At 33.8% G+C, this 11848-nt stretch overlaps 1 protein-coding gene across 1 annotated transcript; it reads left to right on the plus strand.

Moving 5' to 3' along the window:
• The first annotated feature begins 233 nt into the window (after nucleotides 1-233).
• LOC145824259 (uncharacterized) lies at nucleotides 234-2692 on the plus strand. Its single transcript, XM_082923882.1, has 4 exons — nucleotides 234-437; nucleotides 889-963; nucleotides 1701-2397; nucleotides 2502-2692. Exons 1-4 carry the CDS (start codon nucleotides 234-236, stop codon nucleotides 2690-2692), a joined length of 1167 nt encoding a protein of 388 aa, XP_082780008.1.
• Nucleotides 2693-11848: the final 9156 nt, after the last annotated feature.

The raw sequence follows: 11848 nt of genomic DNA on the forward strand, positions 1-11848 counted from the left end.
TGAAAAGGTTGCATAATGTAATGGTAAGATTCAAATTGAGTTACCATGTCTAATAAGTGTAAGTCTTATTCACTGTTCTTGGTCTTTGGTGGTGTTAACTGTTAAAGTTATCAATGTTGGTTTTTGGATGTGTTTGAGTTGGTTGATAATTTTATCACTATATTTGATTTTGTTTTAGGGTGTTTGAGTTGTTTGCTGAAATATAATTGTTGTTTGTTGCAGGATTTATAAAGATGGAGAATTGTTTGTTTCTTATGTGCAAGTTTAAAGGTGTGACATTGGTTATCAAGTATAATGATGGATTTAATTTCAATGATTTAGTATATAAATTGTGTGCAAAGTGGAGTGAGTTGGTTGGTAGTTCTTTGAATATATCGTATTCAATGCCTGGACATTCTTGTTGTGGTCTACAAGGTGAAGAGGATTTGGAGGTTATGGTTGGACTTACACTTTCCTGTGATATTCATTGTATTGATGTTTTTGTAAAGTGTTGTTTTGTTGGTGAAGGTTATATGATTTGTGATGGTGAAGCTAGTAGTAGTAGTAGTAGTAGTGTTGTTTGTGAAACTGATTTTTTGCCTTCATTTTATTCAAATCAACGGAAACCTTTGCTCTCCGATGGGTGGGTTAATTGTATGAAAGGAGTGGGACAAAGGTTTACTCAAGGAGTTGTTGAATTTCAAGATGTGTTGTCAAAGTATTCTATTCATTCCGGTTTTGATTTTGATTTTGTTAAGAATGATAAGGATCGTGTCACTATTCATTGTAAGAGAAGGGCTGATTTGGGATGTTTATGGAGTGTGCATGCTAAAGTGGAAAATTATAGTAAAGCTTTTGTTATTAAACAATTTGATGATGTTCATACTTGTGGATCTTCTTTTCGTACAGTTAAACATGCTAATGACTTCAAGTATGATTAGTGGGCTAATTTCAAGTGATATTCGTGATAAGGCTTTGACATTGGTTAGTGAGTGGTTTGTGATTTCAAGGACTATTATAGAACAGAAGTTTCTTATCGGCGAGCTTGGCCGGGTGTTGAAAAAGCAAGGGGTCTTGTTTTTGGTGACTATTTATTATCATTTGATGATCTTTGTTGGTATGTTGATGCCGCCAATGATTGTAATCCGGGGAGTGTTTTTTATATGGAATTTGATGTTGATAGTAAATGAAGACATTTCAAATGCTTGTTTTTCACTTTTGAGGCATGTATTCATGGTTTCAAGTATTGTCGGCTTGTGCTGATGCTTAATGGAACTCTCTTGAAAGGAAGACACAGGTTGTTTATTGGCTGCTACGGCAAAAGACGGTAACCAAGGTATATTCTGTGTCTATTTATTATTATTATTAAAACAATGATAATTCTATCATTTTTGTTACTGGAGAGTGTTGATTATTGAGTATGGTCAATCTATTAGTGATAAATTTATGATGTATACTTTTGTTAAATTTTTATATTCATACAGTGATAAATTTATTATTCATTGATTCTATATGTTGTATGCTGCTATTGAATTTTTGTAGTTATACAGTGATAAATTTATCTATGGCTGGTGCTATATGTTATATACTTTGTGTTTTGATTTTCTTTTTGTAATTTTTTTTATTTGTTATTGATAATGTGTATATATATTTTGTTTGTAGGTTTATATTCGTTATGTTTTGCCATTGTTGATAGTGAAAGTTATGACAGTTGGCATTAGTTCTTGTCAAAGTTATTTGTTATTTTGACTCCGGGAAGGGATATTGCGTTTGTTACTGATCAGCATGGAGGTTTGCTGAAAGCTTTAGCTGAGGTCTTTCTGTTTTCTTCTCGTTCTTTTTGTCTAATGCATTTGAAGACAAACTTGAAGACTTATTTGTCAATGAAGAGTCGTGAATCTAAAGAGTATTTGCTTACTCTTTTTAGTAGATGTGCATATGCTTCTACTATTGAGTTATTTAATGAGCTATTTGAAGAATTTAAAGGTCGTTGTGGTCGTAGTGTTGAGAAGTTTCTTGAGGATTTGCCTAATGAGTGTTGGTGTAACGCTTATTTTCAAGACAAAAGGTATGGTGAAATGTGCACAAATGCTGCGGAATCTTTTAATTCATGGATTATGGATGAACGCCATTTGTTCTCAACTAGTCTTGTTGATGTTATACAGGTGAAACTAATGGAGCAATTTTCAAGAAGGAGAGAAGTTGGGAATAAGTGGAATCGTATTGTTTGTCCTTTTACAGAGAAAAAGTTGGAAGAAGCTTTTAATGATACAAAAGCAGGGATAGTTAAGAAATGTAGCGATGACATTTATGAAATCCAATTAGATCATTCAATTATGGTTGATATTGGGAAACGTTCTTGTTCTTGTTCTTGTTCTTGTCGATTGTGGGAAATTGATTCTTTTCCTTGCAAACATGGTTTTATGCTATAAAGAGGAGTATGAAGGATCTGAATTGTTTTCTTGATGATTATTATCGTGTTAGTAGTTATTATGATTCTTATTTACATTCTATCTATCCAGTTCCTAGTATGTGGAAGCCAAATGTAGTGGTTGATGATGACGTTGTTTTACCTCCTCTTTGTAAGAGACCAGCTGGACGTCCAAGAACAGAGAGAATACCTTCTAAGGGCGAAATCAAGAGAATTAGGTGCAGTAGGTGTGGAAAGATGGGAACTCATAATCGGAAGACATGTAAAGAAGCTTTGCTTTAGTTGTATTGATTTTAATTGAATTACTTTATTGAGAGGTGTTACCTGCATTGAATGATTGAGTATTTTTTGAAAGATGTATCATTTTGGTATTTGCATTGAATGATTGAGGAATTTGTTGAACATAAATTATATTTTTTGCTGATATTTTTACAGGATTAAGTTTCACAGATTTATATTATTTGATTTGGTTTAAATGTAGTTGTTGTTTTTGGTGTTTTATACAGTGATACATTTATCACTGGTTGGTTTGAACAAGTTGGTAGATTATTTTTTTGTAAGAATGATAAATTTACCATTGCCTGAAGGAAGCAATCAAGCATTAATGGGGTTCCTGAATTTTGTTATTTTCAAGAATGATAAATTTATCACTGATTGTATGGGAAGAGTTGACGATTTATTACATTTATGTCAGTGGTTGATAAATTTATCACTGTCATATCTAAGCAAATGTTCTTTTTTACAGTGATAAATTTATCATTGGCTTAAACTCAACAAAAATCAATTGATGTCACTAGTTATTCATGTTTTTAGTTTTTCTGTGCCTTGATTAATTCAAACAAGAATACAACCTTGCTTGTTAGATAATGCATGTCACACCCCGAAAATAAATCCCACATAACTATTATGTCAACTTATTTCCAAAATGAGATATTAACTAATTTCATTTACATAATTCCAAATGTTTACCAAAGTATTCTCACATGCCGTTATACCTTTATTTACACACTAGTACATGAATCTATAATATGCAAAAGAAATCATTAAATCATCATGAATAAGGCCCTCAAGGGCTTACAAGTTCCAAGGCAATAGCCTGGTTACACATATTGGTCTCTCGGACCCAAACACATTAGCCCTTGGTTTACAAAAAAAATATCACACAAAATAAGAGTTAAACTACTCTTCTTCAAACATTTCCACGCTCTTAGCTTGGCGGGGTCACCACATATTTACCTGCACCAATTCCCATAGGGGTGAGCATAAAGCCCAGTAGAGATTCCTCACAAAGTATATACAGTTATGCCAAGTCCATCAATGTTAAGAAAATGCATATGTAATGCCATGCAAGTGGCAATAATGAAGGAAAATTTTATTTTGATGCACTATTTCAAAATCATCATGTTCTCAATAATATTCAATGCACAATTTTAAATTCACCGTGTTCTCAATAATATTTAGCGATCTCATCAATTTCAAACTTCCAATATTTAAATCAACAGGGGCGGTAAATATGACACTGGTAATCCCTAGGCCGGTGTCTGCAAGTAGACTCTATGAGTACTACCAAACTGTCATTTTTACTGGCATTAACCGGAAGGCTCGACACCTATCCGTGCGGCTTTCTGGTCTTTCACCAAGGGCACTCAGGCTAACTTAATAAGTTCAACTACACCCCCTATTCGGACTTACCATCGTATTTACCCCATAAACATTTCCATTAGTTCTCATTACAATGATCTTGCTCAAAATGAATGCTTTTCCAACTCATGTCATGATGTGCAATAATAACATTAAAACAATTAAGAATATAATGCAATAACTACTAACTCATAGCATTCTTTTATATTCAAAAACACGTCTATAACAATATTCAACATCACATTTTCATTTCCTCCTTACCATGTTCTTCCACAAAATACCCATACGTCTTCAACGCATAATTACAATTTCTCATTTCACACAATAGTCATGTGTCTTCGACACACCACAACAATTCCTCAACATTAATTCATCATGACCAAACTTTCAATATGGCTAACAAGCCATCATTTATTTCACTTTTCCAATACACTACGATTAAGCATTTTCACATCACTTATGGCACTCAACAACTTGCCATCTTACCATTTTACACAAATATACAATTATCAATGGATTTTAAAAGAGGACTTAGTCTCCAACACATGTATACATCATGAAGTTGCTATTTTGTTAGACATTTGGTGAGAATAACTCTCATACTTCCTCTTGATACGAGAAAATAAATAATTTCAAGGCATCTTCATTATTTTTCAAAAAGCCCAAAATTTCTAGGGTTTCCATTGAAAGCAAAATTTCATCATTTTCTAAGAGAAACTCCATCACAATCATTCATTATGAGTTTAATAGAGGGAAACCCCCAAGAAGTAGTAAAAAGATAGAGATTTCAAACCTATATTCAAGACTCTTAACATTTTGAACCAAAATTTAAAATTTAGCACAAAACTTCAAGAACATTTTTAAATCAACACCCAAATAGCAAAACTATATATATAACTTAAGAAATCCCTACCTCAAGGTCTTTGAGAAGATGGAGAAGAGAAACCCTAGCTTAGATGGATGAGAGAGCTTTGATTTCTACCCACCAAGTGAAGCTCTTGCCCTAGATCTTCAAGATTAGAGGAAAATGTTAATGATATTGGCTCAAGATTTGCAAGAATCTAAGTGTTTTAGATGTTTGAGGGAGTTTTCTAGAGAGAAGGAGGAGATGAATTAGGTTTAGAATGAGAGAAAAATAAGTTAGAAGTGATATATAGTCGGACCAAAGTGTATAAGAAAAATAGGGCTCGGGCTGCCCAGTTGGCCGCTCGTGCGGCCTTTCCCACCGCTCGTGCGGCCCACCTTGATCGCTCGTGTGGCCCACTTTCTTCGCTCGTATGGCAAATTTCAGAATGCTTGCCCAGGTAAGTCAGCCCTCGCCGCTCGTGCGGCCAAGCTCGCTGCTCGTGCAGCCCTTCCCCGCACATACGGCGTAGGGCCCCGCACGTGTGGCCCTAGCCCAGTCACCCAAAGTTCTCGCCTCACTCCCGGGCATCCCAGATTCCCCGCGTACCCTCCGGAACAACCGGAATTCAACACCGAAAGAACTACAACTAAAGAATCATTCCCGAACATTTCAAATCCGACGAGGATAAGAGAGAACAAAGCGAAGAAAGAACAAGAAAGAAGAAAAGAAACCGGTCGTCACAATACATCCCTTAGAAACACGAATAATTTGTGCACTGAATTTACAATGACATATGCTATATCTCTTTCCAGTTTCTTTCTCTTCACACTGTACCTTATTTACTCTTGGGTTGATTGCTGATAAAAGGAGAAGAAAGAAAATGAATATATATGTACACATATATCCTTTTTTGGTCTTTTGTTGTTTCTGAGTGATTTTATATAGTGGATGTCTTTTATGATATTTAAGATTCAAAGTTTGAATACGGTTTTTCCCATAAGTCTTTCAGCATTCAAAGGAGTAGATCTTTGTATATTACTTACTTATAAGAAGCAATTTTTGTCTGGAGTTATGTAATTTTCCCAGGAAAAATTTCCACAATACAAAGCTATAGATCAAATATCTAGAATACATATTTGCATATCTGCTATGTTAACTGCTTTGCAAAGCAAAAAATTTTAGATCAACTATCATGTTTATCTGGTTTAGCAACAAGTTCTCAGTCTGCATACTGTTTTGTGGTCACTCAGAAGCAAGCTTTGGATGTTTGAGTTGTTTAACTGAAGTATCAAATAGTTTTGGTTATTCAGAAATCACCAAGGATGGCATGTTCTTACATTCATTCTCAAACTTGGGAATATCTACAAATTGTAACAGTATTTTAATTTCCAATTTGGACAATGTAATAATGTTTGTGTTTTAATTTTTAATTTAGGTAAATTTTTTATTATTTTTTATAGTGTTTTGTTTACTTGAATTGGGGAAAAAGAATGAGAAAGAGAGAGAGTTGCTGGATTTTTTGTTTGAACAGTGGTAAATTTATCAGTGTTCCCAGTGATAAATTTGTTGAAATAGTGATAAATTTATCAGTGTAAACAAAACACTATAAAAAAATAAATTTATCAGAATAGTGACTCCAAATCTGTTATTAACTTTTAAATTCGATACAAATAATCAGATTAGAATCAATATTTTGAATGAAATTTGCATAACAAGACTGATATCAAAAGCCAGATCTGGTAACAATATGGCTAAAAAAGACTGAATGTTTCATTGAAGCAAATTTGACATTGTAACAACCAAGCACTGTCCATTACTTTGACACTGTAACAACCAAGCACTGTCCATAACTTTGACATTGTAACAACCAAGCATTGTAATATTCATTGGGGCAAAGTAAGAACCAAAATCATCAAAATACAGGTAGCACTGTAACAACCAAACAAGCAAAATGTATGAAGTATTGACATTCTAACAACCAAATGAATCAATGTTTCCTTTTGTTTTCTTTTCTTCTAGATCTGTTGATTATTGCGGAGGCAAGTCATTAATGTTTTCATCAACTATTTGTGGTTGAGCAGCTTGTTGGTCAGTCAAGAAGATAGTTAACATATCAGCTCTCAATTGATTGCATTCTTCCTTGGAAAAAGTAGGCATTATGTTATTTTTGGAAACATATTGCCTCATGATATAGCAAACAATGATTCCACAATTAAGCCTACAAAAATATTTTGAAATCAAAATATTATAATTTAGTTTCGTTGCTTTTTTATTTTTATTTTTTATAACAGTGTTTTGTTATTGATAAACTTATGACGTGTCTTCTTGTTGTGGGCTGTTGATGACGCTCTCTGTCTCCTGTTGAAATTTATCAGGGTTGATGAGAGTTGGCTTCTCATCCTTTATGTACTTGTCAATAATCTCTCTCTACAACGTATACATTTTGTGTGTGCCAATTTCCGACCACACTGTCAAATAGGTACTCAGTTGGAGAACACTGACAGAATAGATTAAGCCCGAACGACTTGTCACAGAAAAGAAAAGAATCCGGCGGTGGTTTGTCCACCTGGGGGCATTCCGACGATCAAGTCAGTTATTTCTCAAAGATAGCAAAAGAGCTTAACTCACTATTCAGAACATAAAAAGCATACCTTAGACCCATAATGGTGCCTCTCTTTTATAGCTAACACAAACCTAGTCCCAATAGAAGCCTTGCTTCAATGGACTTAGGATTACTGCTAATCTTGGACTCCTAGTAGGATTGGGATAAACTCTCTAAGAGTCTTATCTTTATCCAAACTGAAGTCCTCTCCCATTCTAGGACTCTTGTCCTTTATCCGCTTATCTCGGATTCCAGTTTCTTCACAGATAACCTCGGCCTAGCTGAGATCATCTCGGCGTCACGACCAGGACACATGGCACCTTGGCTGGCACTTCGGTGACACCTCGGCCACGCGTTGTCATTCAAAAATTATGTCCTCACAACTGCTCCCTAGGTTCTATTACTTCGGCATCCTGAGGTGATGGAACCTATATCATTCATTCCTTTAATCATGACCACGGTTTAACTTCAGCTTGTAAATTTTACTTAAAATTTCAACAAGTATTAAACATGACCTCGGTTTAACTTCAACTTGTAAATTTTTCTTAAATTTCGACAAGTGTCATGTTAATATGACCTCAGTTTAACTTCAACTTGTAAATTTTTCTTAAATTTCAACAAGTGTTAAACATGACCTCAGTTTAACTTCAACTTGTAAATTTTTAAAATTTCAACAAGTATTAAACATGATCTCGGTTTAACTTTAACTTGTAAATTTTTAAAATTTCAACAAGTGTTAAGCATGACCTCGGTTTAACTTCAACTTGTAAATTTTTTAAATTTCAACAAGTGTTAAACTAATCTTAGCTTGTAAAATCCAATTTCCAAGCATCATTCTATAGCCTTCTCTTTTTGTCCGTCGTTGGCCATCTATTCTCCTTTCTTTCCCACAGACGGTGCCAAATTGGCAGTGTGTCAATTTCTGACCACACTGCCAATCAAACACTCAGCTGGAGAACACTGGCAGAATAGATTAAGCTCGAACAACCTATCACAGAAAGATAAGAATCCCGTGGTGGTTCGTCCACCCGGGGACAGAGCATAAAAAGCATACCTTAGACCCATAATGGTGCCTCTCTTTTATAGCCAACACAAACCTAGTCCCAATAGAAGCCTAGCTTCAATGGACTTAGGATTACTGCAAATCTTGGACTCCTAGTAGGATTGGGATAAACTTTCTAAGAGTCTTATGTTTATCCAAACTGAAGTCCTCTCCCATTCTAGGACTCTTGTCCCTTATCCGCTTATCCCGGATTTTGGTTTCTTCACAGATAACCTCGGCCACGTCGAGATCATCTCGGCGTCACGACCAGGACACATGGCACCTCGGCTGGCACTTCGGTGACACCTCGGCCACGTGTTGTCATTCAAAAATTATGTCCTCACACATTTGTATAATTGTTCTATTGGAAAGTCAATTGAAACAATTAATGAGAAACCATGGATTTAAAGAATGATAAATATATTACTGTATAAATTTTTGATGTATAATTGAGCATGGATCAAGATTGATGTATTGGATTAATGGTAAGTTTGATAGTGAAAATATTTTTACCACTTCATTTGCGGCATTGAAGTGTGGATCTTTAGGCATTGCTCCCCTTGGGTGGAATTGTAGAATTTCCATGAACCTTCTTCAATGTTAAGGACAAGTATTGTCCAACAAAAATTTTGGTGGATTGGGAAGAGAAGGTATCTTGCTCTCATGGCTTCAGGCATCAATTTGTTCAGCATTCTCTTTCTTACTTCCACATCTTTTGTTGTCAACAAGTGCTAACAAATATAAATAAAAAAATAATATTAATTTAACTTTAAACTTTTTCAAATTAAATAGGTGGCGAGTATGAAATTTTTTGTCACTGTGATCAAAATTTTATCAATTCATATCAAAATTTGTCACTGCATTGCAAAATTCATCTATACTACATATAAAGGGAACGCATATATTGGTGTCTTGAGGCCTTTTTTTCTCCTTCATGCCAAATGGATCTTTATATCCCCTAATATATCTATACTATTCTTCTCTTTCATTCTGTAAATATTCATAGATGATCTGTAATAGGCTATATATCCATACTGCTTATTTTAAGTACACTCATGTGAGTGTGCACATCTACTAATATGTACATATATATATATATATATATATATATATATCATGATTCTCTCCATTCCATAGTTGTAATGAAAGATGTCCATTACTTAATAAATTACATCAAACAAGAGCTCTATAAGGCTTCATCACTAACAAAATGAAAGTGAACTATGTCCTGCAGCATCATAGCATATAATCCAGCTATTTCAATTTGAACACATCTCAATATTTGTTGAAGTTCTCAATATCATATGCAGTAGTTTCGAAAACCCAAAAAAGTGCTTAGAATTTGTAATCAAAGACTGGGATTTACTCATACTATGGCGCCATAATAACAAGGTCAAAATATACAATAGTGATTACAAAATCTGAGTCAGAAATTCTGGTTTGGTTTGCTTGACTTTTTGTTTCATATGTCAAGATTTAAATTAGGAAACAGGGCCAATTAAAGAGGGAAGGTAATGTCATATGTTTGAAACTAGTTACTCAGTTAAGCAAACAGATGTTATACACTGATAAAAAAAAAAAACAAGTGTTGTTCCTCAGTTAAGCAAACTAGTTACTTACATGGCAACTTGAAATGAATATGAATGATGTTGTTCCTTGTTTTTGTGCAAGCAAGTGTTCTGCATATGCGTCTATTACCTGTGTTGAAAACAAAAAACAAAACAAGGAATTAATATAAATCAAACACTAAAATGTTATTTTAATGAGTTACAAATTCAATTTACAATGCCTGCCAAATCTTGACTTTTCAATATTTTGTCAATGTCATTTAAGTAGACATAGGTTGCATGGTCAGCTCCTTGCTACACTGGCTGATCCCTGAAAAAAGGGTTATTAGTGTTGGAATAATAAATTTATTAATATTTTTGGAATATTTGATACTTATAAATTCAATATGAGTTAATGATAAACAGTCGGCAAAAATGAACTACAGGAGTCAAGAATGAAAATTGTTACTTTTTCTTTGTATTCGCCCAATGTGCAATGAGATTTTGCCTTGATTTTTTTGGTAGGATGTTGAAAATTTCGTTTGTAGTTTTCAATTTCTTCATTGCAGGCTATTCTTGTGTGTGTTGTTCTTCTGGGTACTTGTTTGCCTCAGCCAGGGTTGCAATTCTCTCATGGAGTATCTTGATTTCTTCATCTTTCCTTTGCATTTAATTTTTTGTAGTTTTCTGGTAATCTTGCATTTCTTTGTTCAGCTTCTTGAGTTGCTGCTGCAGGTTATCATTTGCAGTTTGAAGGATGTCCCTAGCATATCGTCTTTTATCTTTTGAAAAACAAGTACTTCTACCAAATTTAGATCCACTTCAGGCTCTTTGTCAACTTCGTTTCCTTCACTCTTTTGTGATTCAAAGGGTGCTGTTTTCTTTTTCTTTTCAGGGCATATTTTGTGTGGAATTGGTTCTCATGTTTCATGTTTGGATTTGTCTTCAATCAATGTTTGTTCTTCTTTTTTAGAATTTTTAGTTTGATTTTGTTGCTAAAAATCAGCATCTTTATCTTCGTCTTCATCCTCATCTTTATCTTCAATTTCTCCTAGCAGCATTCGGTATATTTTTTTCTCTTCATTTGTGTGCTTCAAATTGTTCTCCTACATAGATGAAAATTAAAAAAATGAATGATATGACACAAATTTCAGAGATAAATTTCTCATAGCAAATTTTATCACTCAATTAGGAAAATTAAACAAATCTATGATTGTTATAGCAAATTTTATCATTGAACTAGGCATATTAAGCAAATCTGTCATTGTATAGAAAATCTTTTCACTGAATTAGCAAAAGTAAGCAAATAAAGTAAATATAAGACAAAATGTCTAATTCAATTCATTTTTACGGATATATTTATCAATACGGAAACCTAATAAATTCTAGTCGAATATAAAGTAACACAAATAAAATAAATATGAAACAAAACTCATGCACAGTAGACAAATAGAAAAACATTCACTGCATAAAAGAATTTATCACTCAATTAGGTATACTAAGAGAAATTTGTCACTCAATTAGGCAAATTAAATAAATTTATCAGTGTGAACAAAAATTTATTACTGCATAAGAAAAACTATCATTTGTTTAAACAAAACAAAGGTTAGGATTGCATACCACAATATCTTTTAGATCTTTCAAGGATGAACTTGCCAATTGTTGTCCCAAACGTGTGATGTTCCATTTTGCAAATCTTGGGATTGCATTATTGGCATTAGGTTTGATGGTGCTTGTGTGTTCGCACATCCAATACTGT

The sequence above is a fragment of the Camellia sinensis genome, chromosome 4 (genome assembly GCF_055761805.1).
Source record: "Camellia sinensis isolate YWXY chromosome 4, ASM5576180v1, whole genome shotgun sequence".
Taxonomy (NCBI): domain Eukaryota; kingdom Viridiplantae; phylum Streptophyta; class Magnoliopsida; order Ericales; family Theaceae; genus Camellia; species Camellia sinensis.